Raw genomic sequence first — 26,309 nt, forward strand, 5'->3', positions numbered from 1 at the left:
TCTCTCTCTCTCTCTCTCTCTCTCTCTCTCTCTCTCTCTCTTTCTCTCTCTCTCTCTCTCTCTCTCTCTCTCTCTGGACTCTGCTTCCCAATGCAGGGCAGCCTATGCTCACAGCACGCCCAGCTGTTTACATGAACACCAAGGATCCCAGTTCAGGTCTTCATCCCTCTTACTCAGAGAGCATACGCTCTTCCCCACTGGGCCATCACTGCGTGACCATTTCTCTATTAACACATAAGTCCTACCACATGGAATTATGAAGACTCTATAAAATATGAGAAACGACTCTGTACTGCTATAACATGCATATGCGGCCATATCAGCAGCACGGAACTAATTTGAATTCTGTGGTGACCTGACTCTCCAAAGAAAGATTGCTTACAATTGCTATGCTGTCGTTTTTGCTGTTGTGTGATTCCTGGGAGTCAGCATTTATGGGTCTTCCATTCACACGACCAGTGGATGAACAAGCATGTAGCATGTATTCATAGGTAATTGATTTGCTTCAACTGTTACTGGCCCCAAATGTCTGAAACTTAGACAAAGGAGAACAAATCCAACTTCTTGTTACAAAAGAGACAGCTGCTGTGTAAAAGGCAGGATGACTTTTGTATAGTCCTCCCAACTCTGTCATCAAGGGGACGGTGTAAGAATCTCTTGACTGTATTTTAAGTTCTCAGAGTATTAGATTTGTGTTTGTTTATATTTCTCCAACAGGCCATTCTTAGCCAGGCACTAGGAAAAAGCAAACCCCATGGAGACCTATTGGCTCTGAAGAGCATCCAGGAATGCTCCTCAGAAATGGTGTAATGAGACAATCTGAAACAAAGTCTCCATCAACTGGTGCTGGGCAGAGAGGGCAGGGCAGAAACGGGTTGTTTCCCTATATCTGTGTGTCCATGTTTGTTGGCCCCAGGTGTGCTGGAGCTTTGCAACAGAGTTCTAGCCAAAGGGTATGGGTAGAAAAGACAGAATGCCCCTCCAGGTCTGACCTGACAGCCACCCGTCCCCTAAGTCCCCCAACTTTAACTTCTCCAGCCATGCGTTCGAGATGCCATCATTTATAAACAGGGAAACGCTTCTCAACCCTCATCGGACTTTAACAACTGGGAGGTTACCTTTCAGCATATTAAATCACCAAGCATTCTGGGTTCATTTCTTAATGCTGTAGCCTAGTCCACGCTGAGAAACTCAGGTCCGACTCGCAACAGCTCCACCTCGTTAGAGCACGCACAAGCACTAAATCAGGAATTTGACTTAAACCTACATATAGAAAAACAAACAAAAACACTACGAAATCTTAAAAGTCTAAAACGGAAACTTTTTCCAAGCTGAAGTTTACTTGTGGGTGCGCAGGTGGGAAGGGTATTCACCAATCTAAACCAGCTCCAGTCACGCCCCAAGGTCTTCACACCACTTCAGATCCCACGTTTTAAAACTTGCAACACTAAAGCTGACATCACTGAACTAACCTGAATTTTAGGGTGATCTGAATCTCTGAAGTCTGTCACCCCTCACCTAGCCGTGCAGTGGCCTCTGCTTGCCCAGTGAGCTCAGCTGGCTGCTCTGCCACAGCCCTGCTGCTCTGCACACCTGACTCCTTTGGGGATTCTCTCCCCCACTCTGCTCAGCTTTCAGGTTCCCAGGCTAGCTTGTCACCTCTGCTTTAAAAAAGAAAAAATTACTGTTCCTGTCCCATTGGTAAAACTGGGCTAGGCACCGAAGGTGCTGCAAAATGAGCCACTGCCTTGTTGAACACCATGGTATCAACATAGTTCAGAAAAAATCGTAAATATAGTCCTCCTAGAGAGAATAAATAGTGGCCACAAATGTTCAGCGAGCACAAAAGGATGCAACAATGGGCTAGCATTGGAGGTCGGCATCTGAGACAGGAGCACGGCTACTGTGCTGGAGTCACTTAGAAGTTTGGGTGCTAATCACAATGAGCTGAGGTGGCTGAAGCTCACAGTGGTGGCAGAGCAGTGTTCCTGTTCCATGTGCTCTTGGCACTCCCACTCCAAGACTCCACTCTATTTCCCCTACTCTGGAAATTAGACAGGACCTTGTGGTTGTGTTCTTGTTAGACCTAAGTTTGTCCATGGGCCCAAGCACTTTAGGGAGGTATGAGAACACACACACACACACACACACACACACACACACAGAGATGTTCTGGCCCTGGCCCAGATAGTTTCCAGTGGGCAGCATATATAAATCCACACGCTATCTGGTGAAGCTGACTTTGATCTTTCAAACTACCCCAGTGAATCCTATCTCTGACAGATATTCCCACACTTGGACTTATGCCACTGCATTTGAGGATGGTTCACTATATAGCAAAAAATGCCTAGGCAAAAGACCTCACACAGATCTTGTGGGAAATAAAGAAGAAAGAATATAGGTAGAGAGATGGCTCAGCAGTTAAGAGCACTGGCTACTCTTCAATGAGGCCCTGATTTCAGTTCCCAGCAACCACATAATGGCTCACAACCATCTGTAATGGGATCTGATGCCCTCTTCTGGTGTGTCTGAAGACAGCTACAGTGTACTTATATATAATAAATGATATATCTTTAAAATAAGAATATATAAAATTCCTTTGTCTGAAACATAGTGCATTCTCAATAACTGGTAGTTATCTATAATGTACCAATAACTGGAAACCACCTGTCACATGCAGTGTGAATTTATTTCTTCTTTTACTTTGTCTTGGAAAGGAATATAAAGATATATCATGTGCAGTGAATCCCTGCCTTTAATAATACACTCTGAGACAATAAGCTACATATTCAAATAACCACATTATAGAACAGAATAAAATAAATATTGTGCATATGTCTTATATGTTGAGAAAGCTATTTGGGTATCAATAATAGAAATCATTGGAAGAGGGATTACTTTGCCATTTTTTTTATTTGACTGCAGCTTATATAGAAAATATAATTTTTTGCCTTTTCCTCCTTGTTTGATTATTTCTTGCTCACAATATAATATACAGATCTTAAATGCATACTGGATTTAAATCTTACTTATGCATACATCCATAGAACCTGAGGGCTTGACGGGAAACAAATTTTCATTATGGCCCATAGAAGACCTCAGCATTAAATCCTAATGGAGTATTGCAAACTCACTCAGTCTAAAACACTCCAGGTCTGTTCGGCTTTAGAACTCAAGGTCAGATCCTAAGTGAGTCTCGTGGACCCCAAACAAGGTGTCAACAGGACTGATGACCTCTGGAGGTCCTTGCTCTGAGGATGGCTGAAAGCAGCTGGCGAACCCTAGGTCATGGATGAGGCTCTGATGTCTGTCCTTCTTTGCCTGGTCTTTCCTAGCTATAGTCAGACATTCTGCCCCCTTTTCACAGGGATCCATGATCATTTTCAAGGCCCACTAGCGAACACAAGAGAGACTCCCCATCTCAAACTCCTCAGTTGTATCCATCAAATACTTTTTGCCCCAGAAAGTAACATTTTGCAGACTCAGGGGTTGGGGCATCAATGTGTTTAGGACTATTATTTCAGCTTATCCCAAACTCATTTTAAAAATGCTAAAATTGGGGGAAATGCTGAGAAATCTTTTATTTGTTAGCTTATTACATTCTCTGAAAAGCATTAAACAAGAGTTACAGCCGGGTGATGGTGGCGGCGCACGCCTTTAATCCCAGCACTCGGGAGGTAGAGGCAGACAGATTTCTGAGTTCGAGGCCAGCTTGGTCTACAAAGTAAGTTCTGGAACAGCCAGGGCTATACAGAGAAACCCTGTCTCGAAAAAACGAAAAAACAAAAAAACAAAAAAACAAAAAAAAAAAGAGTTACATAAGAGGTTTCCCTCTGGTGGAGGACACCAGTAGAACTCAGCCCACAGAATCATCTAAGCAGGGCTCATGGCGACTCTGAGACTGAAACTCTAACCATGCAGCCTGCATGGGTCTGTGCTAGGTCCTCTGCATATCTGTTATGCTTGTTAGCTTGGTGCTCTTGTGAGACTCCTAACAGTGGGAGTGGGGGTGTCTCTGACTCTCTTGCCTGCTCTTGGGACCCCTTTGTGCCTAGACTTATTATAACGTGTTATACTGTGTTAAGTTGACAGCCTAGGAAGCCTGCTCGTTTCTGAAGGGAAATGGAAGAAGAGCAGATCTGGAGGAGAGGGGAGGTGGAGAGGCCACTGGGAGGAGAAGAGGGAGGGGAAAGTGCAGTCAGGGTGAAACGTATGAGAGGAGGAAAAAAGAAAAGAGGTCTCCCTCTAGATAAATAAAAAGTCACCCTCGAAAAGAATAAGGAAATGACTTGTTTATTTGGGGTTTTTTTGTTTATTTGTTTTTAATATAAAAAATTATTAGCGTTTTATGTGTGTGTTTGATACAGAGTCTCACTGTGCTCGTAAGTTGCTCAGATTAGCTTTGAACTCCTGACAGTCCCTCATGCCTCTTCCTGGTTAGGCTGCTTTATAGACTGAAGGGCGTACTGGAAACGCATTCCTTAGAGATGCCTTCTTGGGAAAAGCAAGGGCAGACAGCACACTCCTGATGGCATGTGCTGCCTCCGTGTGGCTCTCGTCGTCTGTCAGCTTCTGAAGGTCAGGTTTACAGAGCTAAGGGACACATTGGTCTCCAGGGAGCTCAGAAGCATCGTGCTCTTGAACCTGCCGCAAAAACAAGGCGTTGACCTCTTGTCCTAACGAGAGGAGAGGTGGACACTAATGTGTGCAAGAAATTGCCACACCCATCGATGGACGGACAGAAAACACACTCTGAGTATCTGAGGAAATCTCTGTTCCTCACTCATAACGAGCAATGATAAGGAACTGTGTCCTGCCAAGGAGCTCGGAAATCATCAAGGGAAGTCATCACAATCAAAGTTTACTGGGCCCCAGTGGGACAAAACTGGGCTTGTGTTGTGGGAAGGGTCCACATCTCCATAGATGGAAGTCTGAAAGTGCGGCCATCAGAATGTGGGTCATATGTGCTTCTAAAATGGAAAGGACAAGGTGCTTTCACGGAGCCTTTCAGCAGTACTTGTTCAAGGAGCCTGTTCTCTGTCCACCATGTTGGTTCTGGGTACTGAACTCACACCATCAGACAGACTCAATGGGACACACCTTTACCCACTGGGCCATATCCAGTCCTGACCCGATTTTAACAAAGATCAGAACCTAAATAATCTCTATAGCCATCGCTACAGATTGTTTCAAAGTAGTACTTATTTTAACAGGCGATGATGAGTGTTTTGTTTGCATGTATGTCTGTATAGCACATGAATGCCTGTGGCCTGAGGAGGCCAGGAGACTTGGCTCACCAGGAACAAGAGTTACAGTTGGCCGTGAGCTGCCATATGAGTACTAGGAATCAAACCTGGGACCCTTGCAGAAGCAGTGAGGCCCTCTTAAATGAGGAGCCATCTCTCCACCCCTAGAAGGATTTCCTTTACAACTTGAAATCTTTTTATCGTGCCTTCAGTGACGTGAGAAATCTTTACAGATTCCAAGGTTTTCTTCAAGCAGTCTGAGACTTTTCAGCTTTGGGAATTTGGAAGGCTGGGCATGGGAACAGGGTTTATCTGTGTGGCCCTGACTGTCCCAGAACTCACTTTGTAGACCAGGTCTCAAACTCAGAGGTCTATCTGCCTTTGCCTGCTGGGATCAAAGGCATGTGATGTGCCACCACCACCACACGGCTGAGACTTTCGGGTGTTATACTTAGATCTGTGACTCATTTTGAGTTAACTTTTACATGTGATCTGAGGTATGGGTGGGCAGTTCTCAGTTTTTATTTTGTATATAAAGATCATCGTTTTCCCACTGGCCTACCTTTGCTGCCCACCTCAGTCTACTCCTGGATTTAAGGTGTTGACGTGAGTGCTCTACAGCTTTGATTACTGCCTCTTTATATGTCAATTTAAAATCAGCCAGCGCTAGCCTTGAATTGGGTTCTTTTCCAGTTGCTTCAGTTAGTTTAGGCCTTCATATGTAGGTTTAATATATTAAAATACATTTTATGAAAGTCAAAATCATATGCAATTCAGTGACTGACAGTTGAGATAACTAATACAGATGCCAAGAGACCCTACAGCTAAAAGAATCAAGAAAAGCTACACCCTCCTGGACACGGGAACAGGATGTATCTGTGTAGCCCTGGCTGTCCTGGAACTCATTTTAGAGACCAGGTCTCAAAACTCAGAGATCTATGTGCCTTTGCCTGGTGGGATCAAAGGCATGTCCTTAGGAATAGTCTAGAAAAGAATGTGTTTTCTTTTGTTTTTAAAAATAAATAAATAAAAACAAAGTGTAGCTGGGTGTGGTGGGTTGTTAGCAATCCCAGGAGGCAAAGACAGAATTAACATGAGTTTGAGTTCAGTGTGGTTTACACAATGAGACGCTGTCTCAAGTATAAATGTATTATTTTTTAGGTCAGAAAAGTCACACACACACACACACACACACACACACACACACACACACCCTGGGATTTGAATCAGAAAAGAGGCTGTGTTCTTCTAGGTGAGAATTTGGTAAAAGACCAAGTTTTCCCTGAAGGTTAGAAGGAGGAGGAAGTAGGGGAGGGGAAGGGGGCGGCAGCAGAGGCGGTGGTGTTACCCACAAAGGCTACTGGGCATGAGAGGTGAAGGAATGGCTGTGAGCTCTCTGAGCTCGAGGCAGCTAGAATGAGTACAAGGTCACCTGTGTGTCGGAACAAAGTATCTGTCAAGGCAGGCGAGGAAAGGCTCAGCTTTTTGACGTTTGGCAACTGAGCTGGGGTATCTCACAGCGGCAGTTGCTAGTAAGTGCTTGAAACCCCTTTGTTGGTTTCGGCTGGTAACACACAGCTCATTATTTCTGCTTTCTGCACTCCTTGGGGTGGGGGTTTCCCACGTTTCCTTCATCTCGGAGGAAGCAATAGGAGCAGTTGTGAGGAGACAGCTTCCTGAATTTTTCCTGTTTCCTTACAAGGGAGGAAATTCTAAACCTCAAGACAGGAAAGGATTGCTTCTCATTTTGGCTCCCTCCTTTATGAGACCCAAAATCAAAGGCTGAATCCTCTGAGTGATAGGAGGAGTCAGTCAGGCATCTTCTGCACTGTCCCCATAGCCAGCTTGCAGAGCAGATTGTGTTTGTATTTTTAAAGATTCTCTGTATTGCTCTTTATTTATATATCTGAGTATGTGCATGAACATACTCAAAGACCATAAAGTTAGCACTGGGTCCCTGGGAGCTGGAGTTATACGGATCCAGCCTAAGGGATTGCTGCTGCATGTAGTTTTATGTTACTGTCTTTGCTCTAGACCGGCCAAGCTACCAGCCTCCACCCAGCTTCCCTTGAATCCTTTGACAGAACACACACACACAGAGACACACACACACACACAGAGTTTGTTCCTTTACAATTTGACCTCTTGGCACAGTTGCTGGGCACTGGTATCTCCCTCCCAGAAAAGCATGCCCTTACCAGTTTATTATCTCTACCTCTCTACCTGCCCTAAACTTCAGGGGCTAGTCCCACTAGCCCCTGCCAAACATCCCTGGCCACCTGCCTGTAGTAGTAGCCACAGGCCCCAGCTTACCCCGAGACCTCACATGGCTGCTGTGTTCTTCTCTCTCCAAAGATGGCAGAAACTTCTCTTTCCTTCCTCGTGTCTCCTTTTCCTCCTGAGATCTGGAACTTCTGCCTGTACCTTTCACCTAGCAATTGCCCCCCCCCCCCCCCCGGATTTCTTTACTGACAAATTGAGGAGCAGGACCTTAGCATCAGAACTACCCTGCTTCAATTGCTAAAAACTGAACTCAGGCCACCTGAAAGAGCCGCAACCACTGAGCCATGTCTCCAGCCCTCGAGGGGGTAGGGGTTGTTGTTTGTTTTATAGACCCAACAGGCTTTTGCAAGAGTTGGTCTGGACAAGGTGCATTCAATCCTTAAACAGAGAAGGACCTGGTGTTAGCTATGAGCCCAACTCAGAGCAGCTTTGGTTTTCCTGTCCCTCTATTTGTGATAGAGAGAAGGCAGGATTGAGACGTAGAAATATTCTCTCAATTGCTGTGTGTAGATAGCTCAAGATGTAGATCACCATACATATGACAACTCATGGGTTTATTGTTATGTATAGGAAAATTGATGCTTATTGATGACAATTGACACTGGTTTTCTACTCAGAATAAGGTTTACCCTCAATTTTACTTTTAAAAGACATTTTCAAATTTTCAAATTACAGTGTACGTTTGTATGTGTGTAATGTATCCCACAATGTGTGTGTGTGTGTGTGTGTGTGTGTGTGGTAGATCTTACAGGAGCCAGTTCTCCCCCTCCACCATGTATGTCCCAGGGATCAAACTGAGCAACCAAGTGCCTTTATCTGCTGTCTTAGTCAGTGTTCTGTTTCTATGAAGAGAATCCAGGACCACAACAACGTTTAAAGGAAAGCATTTGACTGGGGCTGGCTTACAGTAAACAGGTTTAGTCCATTATTGTCATGGCAGGAAGCATGGTGGTGCACAGGCAGCCATGGTGCAGACCAGCAGCTGAGAGTTCTATGTCTGGATTGGCAGGTAGCAGGAAGAGAGAATGACACTGGGACTGGCTTCAACTTCTGAAGCCTTAAAGCCCACCTGCAGTGACATACTTCCTCCAACAAGGCCACACCTCCTAACACTGCCACTACAATTGGGCTATGGGCCACACCCACCCCAACAAGGCCACACCTCCTAACAGTGCCACTACCAATGGGCCTATGGGGACCATTTTCATTTAAACCACCACAGCTGCTAAACCATCTTGCTGGTCCTTAAAAACATTCCTCAGAGAAAGCCAGTTGTGGTGGTGCATGCCTTTAATCCCAGCACTTGGACGGAAGAGACAGGTAAATCTTTGTGAGTTCGAGGCCAGCCTGGTCTACACAGCGAGCTCCAGGGCAGCAGACGCTACGTAGTGAAATTCTATCCCCAAAGCAAAAATTTAGACAAGGATACAAACATGATCAAAGAGCTACTGGAAACATTTCTTTTTATGCATACTAGTTTTACATATATACTTATATGTATGTACGTATGTATGTATATGCGCACCCAGTACATGCCTATAAAGGCCAGAAGATGGCATTAGACCCCCTGAAACTGGAGTTACAGCCATGAGCCTCCATGTTGGTGCAGGTAAGCAAAGCTGATCTGCAAAAATCAAGTTCTCTCCACCACTGAGCCATCTCTGCAGCCTAAAATGTTTATTCTCCTAGGTGGTAAAGGGTGTTCACCATGCCACATTCAGCTCTATATACAAACTATTGAGGCGGGGAAAGACTCGGCTGCAGCTTCTCCCATGCCTGTTTGCTTGGTTCTGAGCTAAGGCAGCACACAAAGGTGCTATGCAGTTTCTTCCTCCAGTGAAGCATTGCTTCCTGGGGGCTGAGGAAGATTCATACTCAAGAAGCCAAAAATTTACAGGACTCGGAAGTTAGGGAACCGCAAGGCTAACAAGTCTGTAAGCAGGGACCCATTACTGGAGGTAGGAGATGCTTCCCATAGCTGCCTGTGAGTCCTGTAGGGCACTCCCGGGCTGCAGCTTCCAGAATGGCTGCAGTGGGCTCTCTGAAGAGGCAGCTGCCTTTGAGTCTCTCAGGCTCCTTGTACACTCATAAACCTCATAGTTACTGGCTGATCAGACGACGCTTGGCTGGAATCTGTTTTGTTCTGTTGTGGGCACTACCTGGAATGAACAGACATTTGTTCATGTCTCCCCAGGAAAAGCCAGACAAGATCAAATGTAGATTCACAACTTGGACAGGCAGCAGTCTTCGAACTGCTGTTCCTTATCTGCCAGTCTAGACAAGCAGCCTCCCCTTACCTAACAACCCAAACTCGCTTGCAGTGAGTTTGACATGGCCACAGGGGGAGGGCTGGGATGGGGGTAGGGGGAGGGCTAGGCAAGAATGGACACAGACGAGCTGGCAACCTGCACCTGACTTCTTGAACGAAGGTCAAGAACAAAAGGTTGCTGTTCACGATCTGCAGCTGGGGAAAGTCCACAAGGTACAGGTTGCCCTGGTAACATCACACAAAACACCCTGGATGTGAAAGGGGGTTCCCTTCCTCGACTTAACGTGAACTGTACATTTCTAAAGTTGAAATTTTAACCACTCCATGGACGTTTACTTTGATAAGTGGAATTTCCACAGAAGTATGTAGGAATACAGAAGTTACCAAGATTTCACTACGCCCATGTCTCTGTTAGGCAAAAACAGAGGTAAACACAGATGGCTTGAGTGCATATTAAGGCCTTAACAGGCAAGGATGATGATAATCCAAGCCAGAGGCTTAAATACTGGATAAAGAAAATTTAAAATGTCAAATGTACGACCTGTTCCCTGTATGCCCTCTCTGCTACTCTACTAATGGAGGATTTTACTCATAAGCCCCATCACACTTATGAAATGACTTCCTTTTAGTAAAGTAGAAAACAGAATCCTGCATTTCTAGAAAAAAATAAATAAATAAACTATTTGAACTCAAATGAAAGGGGTCCAAATCAAAAGGGTGTGTGTTTTCCTTGCCTTTGTGTAAGAGTCCATTTAAATAAAGTCTCCCTTAGAGGCCCAAAGCAAAGACACATATTTAAGACCAAAAGACACATGGTTTCTCATGCAGGAGTATTTGCTGTGTGTATGTTTGTATACCACGAGGGCACTAATGTTCACAGAGGTCAAAAGAGGGCATCTGGTCCCCTGAGGCTGGAGCTACAGGCAACTCAAGAGCAACAAGTGGATACTTTTTTTTTTTTTCTTTTGGTTTTTTGAGACAGGGTTTCTCTGTATAGCCCTGGCTGTCCTGGAACTCACTCTGTAGTCCAGGCTGGCCTTGAAATCAGAAATCCGCCTGCCTCTGCCTCCCGAGTGCTGGGATTAAAGGCGTGTGCCACCACGCCCGGCTGAGGGGATACTTTTTAATCACATAGAAATTGCAGCTTATGGCCCTTAGTTTTTGTCTTTCCTCTATAAAAAGACAACCATCCTCAAATGTCTTTCCCAGCCATTCTCTTTTTAATAAACAGCTGATTATCTTCTAAGTTATTGCCCCTCTAGGCATATGGTGATGAACTAGGCACACAAGCTTCTTGTTGCTATGAGAATACTGTTTACATCTGAAAGGTAGAGACAGATAAGGTAACTTCAGATAAACACCTTGATGGAGACGAGCCCCGCATCACAGTAGATGTGATGCGACTTATAGTTCTTTAAAATATTTTAACATAGTTAATGTGCATGTGTATGTGTGTGTACCACTGTGCTGCTGTTTTTAACACAATCTTACAGTTTTACCAGTACTCAGGAGCCAGATGCTGGGGGAAAGCCTGCTAGCTCAGAGAGGCAGAGAAAGCACCGTGCTGACCTTCCTCCTCAGTCAACACCCCAAAAGGGAAAGGAAGCCCTCCTTCTCCACAGCACCCCAAAAACCTTTCAAACTCAATGTCTCTCCCTTCTACTCCAGTGTCTCTCTGCCAGTCCTCCTGACTTCCTCTCACTCTCTATGGCTTTCCTGTCTACTGGTTGCTTGCTAACACCTTTGACTGATGGTTGGCTTTATTTAATCATATTGACAATAAACAGAAAGAACGCGGTTGGATTAAAGGTGTGTGCTAGGGCTGAGCCGCACTACAACTAGAAACAGGTTTTTCCAGTAAATAACACAATCTTGGAGTTCACGTTGTGGTCAGATATCCTGCAAGTGTTTGCTCGCGGAAGTCAGAGCAGTTCCTTCCGTTTCACTACATGAATTCTTTGAATCAAACTCAGGTCCTTAGGCTTGGCAGCAAGCACCCTTGCCTGCTGAGCCACCTCCAGCCTGTGACAAACAAAAATGTCCCTCTCCAGATGTTTGAACACTTTATCCCCAGTTGATGGCGCTGTTGGGAAGGCTTAGGAGGTGTGGTCTTACTGGAGAAAGTATGTCACTGTGGGCGGGCTTTAAGGTTTGAAGGCCATGCACTGGTCTCAGTTTGCTCTCTGCTCCTGCATAGAGGGATCAAGACGCAAGCTCTCACCTTGCAGTTCCAACTGTCGTGCCTGCCATGTTCTTGTCATGATGGATCTTATCGCTCTGGAACTGTAAGACCAAATACACCCTTCTATGAGCCATCTTGGTCCTGGCGTTTTATCGCAGCAGTAAAAGAAGTAACAAATGCTTGGAGTGATATTTCCTCAGGAACAGGAATGGCACAAAAGGAACTACCTAAGTAACAGGTGGGTCTCTACGCCTGCCCAGGCGGAAGGGAGGATGGAGAGGTCCTGAAACAAGGGAGGTCCCAGAGTGGACAAGGAGCGATACCCAGGAGATGACATGTTCTATCTTTACCGATCACTTTAGTCTCCACGGATGACAGGGACTTCGGACACAGAGGGACCAGGGGCAGCACTGATTGGAGAAAGCAACACACTGTCCTCAGTCTGGGATCTACCACACCCAGATCTCTGATGGGCGAGTATGGGGGGCGGGGATAAGAAAAGATTAATGTGGGAGCAGCAGGGTAAGACAAAGAACAGTGAAGTGTTGTGGGCATTTGACAGTTCTGCCTGCTCAGCATCTGGCCTTCCCTCGAAGCCAGAAAATTCACCACCATATGCTTTAGGCTGCAGTGTTTCTTGACCTGTGGGTCCCAAGCCCTTTGGGAGTTGCATATCCTGAATATCCAAAATATGATTATAAAGTAGCAATAAAATAATTTTATGGTTGGGGGTCACCACAACATGAGGAACTGTATTAAAGTGTTGACATGTCTAGAAGGGTAAGACCTTCATCTAGAGGAAAGATATGGCTAATTCCTAACTCCTGGAGACTTGCAATACAACTGGTACCTTTGTTGGGGAATCTGTATCAGAAATGATGATGCAGCCGGACGTGGGAGGCAGAGGCAGGCAGATTTCTGAGTTTGAGGCCAGCCTGGTCTACAAAGTGAGTTCCAAGACAGCCAGAGCTATACAGAGAAACCCTGTCTTGAAAAACAAAAAAACAAAAAGAAAGAAATGATGTTGCAGAGCCCTGATGGCCACACCACAGCAGAATCGGGACCAGGAGTGGCCTTGTCAGCCACTGTTGACCAGCCTGTTTCTGCCCCTTCCAGGCTCCCTTAGACTGCCAATTGTTTTTAATATATTTTAAAAACTGAAGCATACCTTAGAAAAATCACAGCTCTCACTGTGCTTCTTGAGAAAGAATCATCTTTGAGACCACCAAGGGCAAGATAGACAAGCCTGTCAGCACCGTCAGTGAGCCCTGCTTCTGAAGTGTGGTTTTTAAGATTTCCTTTCTGCCTGAGCTAGCCAGTTAATTTTTGGCGAAGTTAGCATGTATCCAAGGTTCTCACGTGCAGGGCTCAATCATCAACTATGAACCCAATGGATTTTGCAAACTGGTCAGGAAATGAGGGTCAAAGATCATTTCTCCTTATAGCTGGGGCACAGGTGAACAGGAACCAAATTAGGATTTGTGGGAACTTTTTGAGAAAGGGTTTCACTAAATAGCCCTGGCTGGCCTTGAACTTGCAGTGATGTTCATGCCTTAGGATGGTTAAGTTTGTTTGTTTTTTTTTTTTTTTTTTTTTTGGTTTTTTGAGACAGGGTTTCTCCGTGTAGTCCTGGCTGTCCTGGAACTCACTTTGTAGACCAGGCTGGCCTCGAACTCAGAAATCCGCCTGCCTCTGCCTCCCGAGTGCTGGGATTGAAGGTGTGTGCCACCATGCCTGGCCGTTCGATTTCTTTGATGGCAATTCCCTTCTGCTAGGGCCATACCTCCAAAGCCTGCAAGCAGATTCTTCTGGCTCCTACTTCAAAATATATCCATAATTCTCCTTGTAAGTTAATAAAGCTACACAGGCTTCTCTTGTCTGAGTGACCGTGTCTCCGCCTTCACTGACTACACAACCAGAAACACTACTACCTAATGTGAAATGCCTTCAGTGTTCCTGACTAGTTTCAACATGAGCCTACAAGCCTAATCCAAATGAGGGATGGGGAAGAAATGAAGGCTCTGTGAGAGTCAGAGCGACTCCAAGTTTATCTCTGAAGTATCCTGCTCATCCTTGCTCACACGCAGGACCCTAGGCTCTCGGCAAGCTCTCCGAGATCGCCGTCATTGTACAGAAGATCCAGGAACTGGGTGTGGGTCTGAACACAAAGTCAGTTACAACTTGCTCCAGTCAATGTCGGTTCCGTGGGTAAAGGACTTGCTGCCTAGCATGATGTCCGAATTTGATCCCTAAGACTTCCATACATATGCCAGATGTCACTCACCTCAATACACACACACACACACACACACACACAAATAGACAGTGTAATTTAAAAAAAAAAATATTTTAAAGTAAAGGCACCTAAACTTGGCAATTCTGGAAGTGGCAAAGGCAATTTTACCAAAAAAAAAAAAAAAAAAAAAAAAAGCCTGTAGCTATGACAGAGATTTCCTAAAAAAATATTTATCATACTCAAGGCAACAGAGACTGATCAAGACCCATTCTCATCAAAAATCAAAGTGAGAAAGAATTGCCTTTAAAGTATCTCGGACACCAGAAAATTCCAATTTTGGACAGTTCAATGCTCTCTGTATCTATGGATAACTTCTTCAGGAATATGAAAGTGGCCTGGGTGTGGTGGTGCATACCTTTAGTCTCAGCACTTCAGAGGCAGAGGCAGGCAGATCTCCGAGGTAGAGGCCAGCCTTGTCTACAAAGCTAATTCCAGGACAGCCAGAGCTACACAAAGAAAGTCTGTCAACAACAACAACAACAAGAATATCAATGTGATCTTTAAAATCAATTACGATAGCATGGCACTGTAATAATATTTTAATAAAGCACTTATACCCCTATACTATTTAATATATAATACTTATGTATTATACACGACATAGCAATCAAACAAACAAAAAGCACGGGTACTTTCTCTAGAACACATTTGAAAATACTTTGTTAACTCATGGTGTACACCTGCATCACCTCTGGTTACATTTGTTACACAATGTTTTAAAACATGAAAGTCTCATATAAAAATAGTTATTTTTCTTCATACTAGTGGGCTTTCAAATTACATGGGTGTTATGTGTATTGCATAGAAGTACCTTAATATTTAGAAAAATAGTGAGAAACCGGTTTTTTTTTTAATGGATGTCACACTTTATACTTGGCAATTCATATTCATTTATACTTCTAAAATTACACATTCTGTAAGTATAAAAGTTTTTTTTTTTAATACATTTAAAAAATTTGTAACGTGTAGCATTCTGGCAAGATGACTTCCTTAGAAACATGGGCAATTACTTAAGTCAGCATGTTAAGTATACCTCTATAAATAAATACTTAGAGCATCACAGGAGACAGAGATGCATAGAGCGGATGGAGTCATTTTAAGTCACTAGTGCAGGCATCTGGTCACTTGATCCCTTATGAAGCTGAAAGACTTCAACGTAAAATACAACTTTCCACAGGGAGACTGTGTCTACAAAGCAAAAATAGAAAGGCAATTGCTTCTACTCAAATAGTTCTGGTGCGTTTTTATTCAAGTGGTCTTTATGTAACTTATCTTTTAACTTAAACATTCATTCCCTGAAAAAGACATTTTTAAGCTAATAACTTTGGCCTTATTTTAAAAATATTTGGAATGCTGTAACCAACCCCTTCCCTCATTCTAAAACCTATACGCATAATTAAGTTATAAATATATATTCTCAGAACCATAAAAATATTTAATTTTTATAAGCTTAAATAATTATGAAATGTTAATACAAAATACATTAAAATACCTGTATAATTTTACATTTATAAAATTTTTTCTTATAGCAGCAGCATTCATATTGCAAATGAAATATGACCAAATGACATTGCACAGGGACTCTAACTGCAAATCAGTGCAGCTGCAGTGTCCTCTGCAGAGAACATCCGTCTCCACGGACAGAAGAACATTCTCACCGAAAAGGTTAATAACGTACCCGACCCTTACAAACAACTGCATGTCTCCTCCATACAACTGGCAAGGTTTATTAAAATATCCCCCAAGGTCTGGTTACCTTTATGCCCAGAACAGCTCAGTTCTTAAGTAAAATAACCATATGAATGAATAGTGTTTATAATTGAATGACATGAACTTATTAGGAATTAACTTAAGGTTCCTATATATATATATATATAATATATTATATATATATTTTTTCCCCAGAAAAAGGATTGACATGAAACTTGATGACATCATCACAAATAAAACAAGCCGTCCATCTTAAACACTCATGTTCAGCTTGTTTTTGTTGAGCTCACGTTCCAGATTGCCAATCAAAGTATCAATGCTCTCTTGCAAATCTCTGAGGTTAGCCTTCTGATCCACTGTGGATTCAATGGTCTGTACCGTCAAGTACGTCTGAAACGTGCACCCTCCTGACATGGGGAATTGTTGTGTGGTCATGACTTCCGCTCCGTCCGTTTTGCTATAGTGCCTACTTTCTCCGCCTTCTAAGAGGCCATCATCGCAGTCCAAAGCCTTGACGTTTTCTCTTGCACTTAAAGAGTAGCTCTCCCCACAGCTGCTCCAGTCTCCTGCATAGCGGTTGCTGAGTGGACTGTCTAATCGGGCCTGCCTTGCCCTCAGCACCCCTGATGAATCCGGACCGCTCAGATTTAATACACACGGTCGCTCTTTCTTTCGCCTCAAGTAATTCAGAGAAGACGACTGCTCCAGGCACAAACTGTCTCTGGGTTCTTTGACAGTTAAGCGTTGCACTAGAAATGAACAATACAAGCACTTTAGTGACAGCCAGTGGCCTTAAAAAGACAGAGCAGACAATGAAGCCACTTAATAATCAACTAGCAACATGCACTTAACAGAGACGTGCGTTCTACTGAAAGTATTCCATAGTAATTTTTCTACTCCCACATGTAATTAGGATTAGGCGTACAAGGTAGTACAACATTCAGTGGTGCTACGTTACCCTAAAGAGTAACATTCCCCATCAAACTCCCAACGTTGATTAATTTTCTGTGCAAGTTAATTGCTATCTAGCTCTAATTCTAAGCAAGTAGCTTCTCTCGAATTAAAGACTACAGCAAAAAGCAGGCAAGGCACGGTGTGTAAAGAGCAGGGAACAAGAAGTTACCATGTACGTACATCTAGCATAGGCAAAGGCAGCTAATGTGATCGCTCTAGCTCTGACCTTAGTGGGCTTTTTTTACAGTAGTTAGCAGATGTCAACATTTACCAAGCAGCCCAAATTTCACTTCAATAAAATGCAGGAATCCTAGGCCTGGCTGACAGTTACCTGAGGGTTATACAGCATTAGCTACTAACAGTCTTCATTTTTTGTTTTTTTTGGCCTGGAAATAGCACACATATTTTATTTCCCAATTCTGGTTAGAGATGTAACAATCTCAAATAACATTCTTCATACTTAAACTGTTTTCCTCTGAGACAAGCCACATTCTATCTGCTTGCATTGTCCTGGTCGTACAGAAGGCGACAGGCACAGGGGACTTCGTACAAAACACGGCTTACATTGCTTACTTAGAAGGGAGTATTTGTCTAAGGTTCTGCGTATAAAATAGCCTGTAGAATGCTAAGCCGTAGCTATTTGAAGGTTCTCCACATTAGCTAGCTCCTTCTGCTTGTTTATTCTGTTTGGCTTCCTCTTACAGTTCCCTCACTAAGAGAAGGGGCTTAAGTCAGTGGTGACATCAACATTGCAACTCAGAATGAAGCTTTATTAACAAAAGAACTTAAGAATGATACACACGTCCCAGTTTTCCAGACTTAATATTCCCAACATTTTACAAAGATATTTTACTTACAGCTATATTTCAACTTTTACTTTATTTAAAAATTTCCATTTATTACATTTTTAAGACTTATTTTGTATATATGAGTGTCGTGCCTGCATGTATATGCTGTGTACCAGCTACGTGCCTGGTACCAGGGGAGAACAGAGAGGTCATGTGATCTTGGTCATGTGATCTTATCTTGCTGCTTCCTCGATTTCTTCCCATCATCCTCTATGCTATTCCCATTGGGCCTGAAGGTTTGCGGAGGATAGAATGCACAGCACACCCTAGTCTGAAGGGAAACCTACCTTGCTTTTGCTCAGCCAGGACTCTATTCAAACTCCACTTTTACACGATATCTTCGAAGAATACTCAAGAAACCAATTAAATCATTATTTTACATTAAACTAAGAACTCAATTTCTGAAATATCAATGTCACTATCTTTTTAAACTACGGATACTGGGACATTTTCCTATAAACTTGTAAGGAAAATGGCTGATCTTAGCCATACAGGAGAAGTCCTGGCTTTCCCTATGCTGTGACGGCCTGTTTTCAAGAGAATGAATGGAAACAGACAGCTAAGGCTGCTGAAACTGTGTCAGAGGGTGTTAAGTACTAAGAAACTTAACTTTTCCCTATGTTTCGGGCCAGCAGAATTTTCTTTTAATAGATATCATCTGTGACCTTACAAACGTTACAACCTTGTAAGAAAAGGAAGCCCTGCCCCAAATGTATTCCTCATGGAGAATGTAGACTATCAACAACTTTATTAACACTACAGCTGCATCTGCAAGGGAAAGACTGGCCTCACAAAAGCACCCAGTATTCTTCTCAATAGCAAACCCACTGTGTTCCAAAAGCTCCAAGCACAAAGCCTGTAAAGAGAAGACTGTGAAAGCCTGAAGCTCTCTCCTGTGCGGAGACCCTCGCTCATCCAGCTGTGGTCACTGGCGGCGAGCGCAGGGGGGCAGTACCCTTACCTTCACTAACACGACAGGCTTCAGACTTGGAAGACAGGACTTTACAAACAGAAGTCTCAAAGCAAATAGTCTTCTTGCCCCCACATTTGGGGGCAGGGGGTGGGTGTGAGATCCAAAGTAACATAAAAGCACAATGTGTAGAAAGAGGAAAAGGAAGGAGCGGCGGGCAACCCTTCTTAGCTCTGGAGTGGAGGGAATTCCCTAAAGGAAAGCTAGCTATGCCCCTCTACTGAAGGCCTGGGCTAGCTGACTCCTCGGTGTCACTCCTCAGTTCTCGATGGCCCAGTAGCTGTGTCTTATTTACGTGATGTCTGCCTTCCTGAAAATCCACAGCAGGCAATTTAGAGGGGAAAACTATTGTTTGCTCTCATCCTCTGCCCGCTTCTATCTTTTGTCTAGGGTACTTGCAAGGAAAATAACGGGTTCTAGAGAAAGGTTATTGTTACAGCCAGCAACAAAAGTCTTTGGAAAAACAAACTGATCGTAAGACCGTGGCGTACGTTATCATTAAGATACAGTCAATGAGCTAGAGAGACAGCTCAGAGGTGAGGAGTGCTGTGCTCCTGTGTGCGCCCAGGCTCAATCCCCAGCACCCACGCAGCTGCCGACAACTGTCTGTAGCTTCAAGTACAGAGGCTCTGACACCTTCTTCTGGCTCCCACAGACGTGCACACACGTGAAGCACAGACAGACAAACATGAAAGCAAAACACGCATATAAAATAAATCTTAAATAACTAAAATGTAGCCAACACTGAATCTGTTTACATTTATATCCGTGCATGTAGCACACAGAGGTCGGAGTAGGGCTGGAAGATGTCTCGCTGAGTAACAAGCTTATGGGTCAAGGATAAGGACGGGAGCTCCGTCCCCTGGACGCACGAGGAGGAAGGAGAGAAGCTGTCCTCTGACCTCAAATGCACATTCATATCCACACCCCCCACGCACAAAATAAGTAAATGAAATGTAAAAACCAAATCGTAAAACCTTTTATGGGGTGCGTTTTGCTTGCATGTATGTCTGCACCTTGTTCACACACGGTGCCCCAAGAGCTGAGAAGAGGATTTCAGAGTCCCTGGTACCGGAGTTCTCGACGTTGTGAGCCACATGTGAATTCTGGGAATTGAACCTCTGGAAGGGCAGCTAGTGCTCTAACTGCCTTAGTGCTCTAACTGCCGAGTCACCTTTTCAGCACCACACAAACAAATCCTTAAGACCAAAAGATAATTGCCAGCATGAGCTGAAGTAATTTCAGAGTAACCGTTAGCATAGTAATTCTATAAGGAAGAATGGACGTGGGCTGGAGGTGACTTGGTTACAGAGCACTCGATGCTCTTCCTGGGGAGCCACACCTCTGGTAGCTCACAGCTGCCTCTTTAACTCATGCTGCAGGGAACCCAATGCGACCTTCTGGCCTTCTCAGGCTCCTCTACGCACACACACATCACATAAGTAAAAATAAAATAAATATTAAAAATACAAAAAAGAATAATAGGCTTAAAAAGAAAAAGAATTTTGGTTCAAAACAAATTAAATTAAGGTGAGAAACAGAATAGTATGTGCTAAAAGCTGTGCTGAGCACCCTAGGGACATCTTGGTACTTAATTTTCACACAAAGTCTATAAACTCATGAGATTAAGATGGAGCACAGTAACGTCTACGGTTATAAAGAGTTTCCCAAAGTCAGAGTGCCCTAAGTGGTACAACCAGCAATTTGAGCCAGCTTTTACTAAGCCCAAAATATATACGATGGCTCAAATGTCTACAGTGTTATGAGCAAACACAAAATATAAATAGCAAACAATACAGAGCAGGTCTCAATTCCTTAGTACTGAAAAAGCAAAAAAATCTAGATTTGTTTTCCCAACCATATCTGGACATTTTAATCATTAGCTAATCCAGACATCCCATTGCTGCTAAAAAAATGTACTCCAGAGAATCCTTTACCTGGCCAGAGCTGGAGCAAGTAATGAAGAACCTCGATGTGTTTTTTAAAATCCAAAGCACTGGCAAGCTCTTCAGAATCGGTGAAGACTCTGTTGTTGTGGGTTGAAGTCTCTTGCCTCTGGTTAAGCAACACTGGTCCAAAGCACACAGCCAAATTCTGGCAGGTCATCTTATTCACTTCGTGGTAGGAGGCCACCAGTTTCAGATGATCTAACAACATCTTTAGGGTTGCCTAAGTATGTCCAAACACAATTTAACCCAGTAAGTGGTTAGATGTCTATATCAAACACTTAGTAATATATTCTAAATTCCAACTGGCCTCCCACCAGCTTTCTCCTCCCTCTCTAAAGTGCCAACAGCAGCTGTGGCAATGTGGAGGAGAGGTCAAATACCCATGATCCTCGGGTTTCTCGTGAGGACTGCTACACTAGGTAGCCTGAGGTAGGGCATAGCCACAACTGTGGTGATCCTCTAGGAAAGGATGGATTTCAAAGGCCAACATGTTTCTCCTGTGTTAACTAATAAATATTTTAAGTAGTCAAAATTATGAAAAAAAAAAAAAAACAATAGAATTAAAAAAGAAATTCCCAGCCGGGTGTGGTGGCGCACGCCTTTAATCCCAGCACTCGGGAGGCAGAGGCAGGCGGATTTCTGAGTTCGAGGCCAGCCTGGTCTACAAAGTGAGTTCCAGGACAGCCAGGGCTACACAGAGAAACCCTGTCTCGAAAAACCAAAAAAAAAAAAAAAATCCCAAGCTGGGCACAGAAGGTCAACAAAGGAGGGGCTAATCTGGGAGAGAGGGGACGTGAGGACAGGAACGGGAGGACTGGAATGAGGGGAACTGTGAGGGATGCAATGCATGAAAGAAGATTAAAAGCTAAAACATAAAAAGATAAAGGAAGCTAGCTGAAAAAAATTATTTGTTTTAAGCACCTATGGAAAAAAAATGATTTTCTTTTGAAGTAAAAGTATATTTCATCATCAACTTAAGAAATAAGCTTTATAAATTACATTTAGAATTTGCTTATAATTATAATTCATATTTATAAATTAAATTAAATAATTTCTTTATAAATTATATTAAACAAATGGATGCGAATTTAAAACTGCTCGTCACGGGCTGGAGAGATGGCTTAGTGGATAAGAGTGCTTGCTGCTCTAGAGAAGGCCGGTGGGAACAGGTGGTCCGTTCCTAGCACTGACATCAAGCAGTGCAGCTCAAGATGGCCTGGAATTCCAGCTCCAGGAAATCTGGCGCCCTCCTCTGACTGCTGTGGGCACCAGGCATGCATGTGGTGCACATACATACACTCAGGCACTCATACATCCACATAAAATGAAATTAATCTGTAAAGCAGAACTTAGAAGGCACACTCATGCCTGGGCTAACGATATACACAGAAAAGATAAAACTGATCTCTAAGAGACATTTCAGAAGCAGTAAAGGCAGAGCCAAAGCCCACCTGCCACAAATGTCTGAGTCCTAACCGACTGTGATGATGGGGCTTCCATAGCTAACACACGGGCTGGGTCTCGGGAGAAACGGCTATCGAGCACACTTGCCTTCTCAACGTCCGGCAGGCAATCCAGGAGGTCCACAGTGAGCCTGGAGTCACTGGGCTCGTTCTCACAACCACTCGACGACATTTTCAAAGGACTCTTCGCCATAGCATCCAACACAGCCTCATACAGCTGCTTGGTTATTAGGGGAGAAGGGAGTTCTCTCAAGTAGTCCTTAAGAACCCCTGTGAAATTAGACCAGAGACAGTAGAGATGGGTCTTCCCAGTCCGGTAAGTATAGTGAACTCTTTAGAAATGCAAACATTATGGCAGTCAGCTTTAACACTCTGAAAAATAATATGAACACAAGGGATTCTCGCAAAACACTGGCGATTTATATTCCTGTGAGTTGCTTTAGTAACTAGCTTTGTTTGGAGCATGCTAAAATACAGACATGATTTCCATAGTTCTGTTACGGCGTGATGAAAGCTGTTCTTGATACCTAAGTCCTATGGACCCTGACCCCTGTGTAAAGTCCTGCCCATATTAGTTAAGAAAGGAGGGAATACAAATACTGCCTATAAACCATTAAATTATCCAAATTTTGAACTTCAAAAATTTTAAGGGATACCGAAAAGGAACCATCCGTCCAAAGCCGTTGTAAATCGTAGAGGGACATCATGACTCTCCCCTCTGACGCTGCACATGTATCTTAAACAGATATACTAGGTCAGTAGTCTATGGGGCCACACTGTCATACAAAAGGAGAAGGATCACTCCTCACACCAAGCAAACCAAAACAAAAGTCTCTGGGCGCGCTGTAGAACTCCACTAATCCTAATACATAGGAGGCAGAGGCAGACAGATCTCTGGAGTTTGAGGTCAGCCTGCTCTACAGAGTGAGTTCCAGGAGAGCCAGAGCTGTTACACTTAGAAACCCTGTGTTGGGGGGCTGAGGGAGGGAGGTGAACTAAAGCAAAAGTCAAGAGCAGGAAGCATCAGACTTGTTGCTATATAAGAGAAGAATGAAGAATATTATCTATAGTAAGTTTCTTCCTTGTTTTCTTCTTTAGGTTTTTCTCCGTGTAGCCCTGGCTGTCCCAGAACTCGCTCTGTAGACCAGGCTGGTTTCGAACTCAGAGATCCACCAGCCTCTGCCTCCCAAGTGCTAGGATTAAAGGCGTGCGCCACCACTGCCCGGCTTATAGTAAGTTTCTTAAGAGAAGCTGAAGAATACTATCTATAATAAGTTTATTTTCAAAAACATTTGTGATGGAGCAGAATTGGAGAAGGTAGGACATGACTGTTTGCCAGGTTTTGTTCGGGCTTTACCATCCAAGTGAGTCTTCAGCTATAGCTTGAAATAGGGGACTCAGGAGGAGTTACAGTTGAGCAGGTAGGAAGATTGTTTCCGAGACAGTTTGCTCCAGACAAAACTTGAAGGCTCAGGAAGACATGAGCAACAAGCTGGACCTGAGAATGAGCAACTGAGATGGCTGCTGCCCAGGAGGTGTAAGCCTAGAGATCTGAACTGAAGGTCACCTTCTGTTACACAGCAAATTCCTTGATGGCCTAGTAACAGGGGCCCGGGCTCCTACCCCAAAGTGTATGTGTGTGTGTGAGAGAGAAGAGACAGACAGACAGACAGACAGACATAGTCTCTCTCTCTCTCTCACACACACACACACACACACTCAGGAAGCAATAAGCAGCGTCCAGAGATGACTAGGAAATGAGAGCTCTCTCAAACGTGATGAAGAAAGAGGGACTAAAAGACACCATGTGGGGCTGGAGAGATGGCTTAGCAACCACATGGTGGCTCACAACCACCTGTAATGAGATCTGATGCTGTCAGATCTGATGAGATCTGACAGCTACAGCGGACTTGTACATAATAAATAAATAAATAAATCTTAAAAAAAAAAAAAAAAGAAGAAGAAGACCCCATGTGGTGAGAAACGGTGGTGTTAGGATGAGAAGAAAGACATGGATGCTTCCAGGGAAGACAAGGAAAAGCTGCTTCGAGACAGGCCCTGAGGTACCAAAAATGATGCACAATATTAACTAGGTTAGATAAGAATGGCCATAAATACCGTGGGGAACGGTCTGTTCCAGGCCCTGCATTGAGATCTCCTGACAGGGCCCCTGTATTTATAAACAAATTCTTCTTGCAGAGGGATTTTGTAGCTAGGTATAGGAGACAATGACTTAGAGGCAATGAGAGATAAGGACAAAAAAAAAAGAGAGACTCATCTAAAAAGAAAATCAGCTGTCTTGGCAAGCAGTCATAGGGAACAAAGGCCAGTCACAGAGCTGGTCAGGAGATGAATGGACATGAAAGAACACAACAGAAAGGTCTCCAAGGCCCAGAAGAGAGGGACCGTAATCACCTAGACTTGGAGAAGTCCGCTGGGAAGAAAGCAGAGACTCCTGAGAAAACACAAAGGAGTGGAGCCACTTCAAGATGTTGGGAAGATCGTTTGTATCCAACACCAAGGGAGGCGGGAAGTGGGAAGAATGGAAATGGATACAAACACTAACAGCCTGGCCAAAGCAGAAGCAGAGGGTGCTGCTCCCATCTCACAGGAAGTGAGGAGGCAGGAGCCCACAGGCAAGGCATGAGGAGACCAAGACTAAAGAGACACAGGCGGATAAGGGGTGGAGGACAAAGGAGAGAGGGAGAAAGGAGAGAAGACCAGTGGGGGAGGGAGAGGGAGGGAAGGGAAGGAGGGGAGGGGAGGGGAGGGGAGGGGAGGGGAGGGGAGGGGAGGGGAGGGGAGGGGAGGGGAGGGGAGGGGAGGGGAGGGGAGGAGAGGAGAAGAGAGCAACCCCAACACGTTAGCCCCACTTGAGGGAAACTAAACAGGGGCAAAACTTTACTCAGAAACTAAGTCTTAAAAAAAGCAACTATATCCCATGTTTCTACACCAGAAGATAACATTGTGAAGATAACAATAGACCCTAAATTGATTACAGAATCAATGTAGATCCTACCAAAATCCCAGCTAGGAGCTGGAGGTATAACTCAGTAGTAGTTTACTTAGCGTGCATAAGCCATTAATTTGATCACCATTATCACCAAATAGAAAATAGAATAAAATCCAGCTAGCTTTGTCACAAAAACTTACAAACTGATCCTAAAAATTATATGTAAGAAATCCAAATAGTCCAAAAGTCCTGGAAAGAGAAATGGGAGAAGCTACACCTGCCAATTTCAAATTTTCCTGCTAAGCTTCAGTCATGCGTGTGATACAGGCATCAAGACAGGCAGCCTGACAGACCAGTAATGGGAGCCCACAGTCAGTCAGTGGGGCTGGGGACATGGCTTTGTGGTTACAAGCCTTGTCACTCTTGGAGGCCAGGGTTCAGTTTACCTCACAGCATCTGTAACTGTAGTTCCAGGACTCCATCTCCCTCCTCTGACCTCAGCAGGAACCAAACAAGCACACATGTGCACGCTGCAGATGCGCACATGCACATACATGCATTTTACTGTATGGCAATTATGCCTCAATCAAGCTGTTATGTAAGGCTAACCACAGGCACTGGTCTTCCCAAAGCAGCGTGGGACATTTAGTGGAAGAGGCTGAAATGATGAGCTATGGAGAAGAACACGGTCACAGTGAGGACTTAGGAGAAAGCAGCAAGCAAACACAAGCTAAAGGAGACTCGGTGGGGAAGAGCAACTGGAAAGTAAGAGAAAAAAAAAGCCTCAAGGACAGAAAGAGGTGGATCTGGAATGCAGCAAACGGATTCTGGATGACAAAACCAGGTTAGCTCTCAGGAGTGAGTCACTACAGCAGAGGTGACGTGAAGGTCACTGGGCGCAGAGATGCGCGTGCTCACTTGTAATCCGAGCACTTGGGAGGCTAATATGGGATTGTACATCTGAGGCCAGGCTGAGCTATTTCATGAGTTTCCGTCTCAATAAACAAACCACTTGGGATAACAAAGAACTAAGAGTCTAGTGTTCTGAGCCGGTGGTTTGGATGCTAAAGTCATTTAAAATTATGGAAAATAAAACCAGAAACAAGGTATCAAAGATCTCACTAGATAGACTCCGTACATTAAACTCTGTACCTGCTCTAAAGCAAAACACTGTTTGGACTGCTGC

At 44.0% G+C, this 26,309-nt stretch overlaps 1 protein-coding gene across 3 annotated transcripts in view; it reads right to left on the reverse strand.

Moving 5' to 3' along the window:
- Window positions 1–15,109: 15,109 nt before the first annotated feature.
- Syde2 (synapse defective Rho GTPase homolog 2) overlaps window positions 15,110–26,309 on the reverse strand; it is a 33,027-nt gene continuing 21,827 nt past the window's right edge. For 2 of the 3 annotated variants that reach the window (XM_021158120.2, XM_029475293.2), the window contains exons 5-7: window positions 22,259–22,440; window positions 20,696–20,927; window positions 15,110–16,735 (exon numbers count right to left, since the gene is read on the reverse strand). In XM_021158120.2, the coding sequence (XP_021013779.1) occupies window positions 16,239–16,735; window positions 20,696–20,927; window positions 22,259–22,440 (911 nt within the window). In that variant the 3' untranslated portion in view covers window positions 15,110–16,238. Of the gene's footprint in view, window positions 16,736–17,271; window positions 17,327–20,695; window positions 20,928–22,258; window positions 22,441–26,309 lie in introns of all 3 variants that reach the window. The other variant, XM_029475294.2, reaches the window with a different exon arrangement.

Source organism: Mus caroli, unplaced genomic scaffold (assembly GCF_978045245.1).
Source record: "Mus caroli unplaced genomic scaffold, Mus_caroli_1 scaffold_3, whole genome shotgun sequence".
In the NCBI taxonomy this organism is placed as follows: Eukaryota; Metazoa; Chordata; class Mammalia; order Rodentia; family Muridae; genus Mus; species Mus caroli.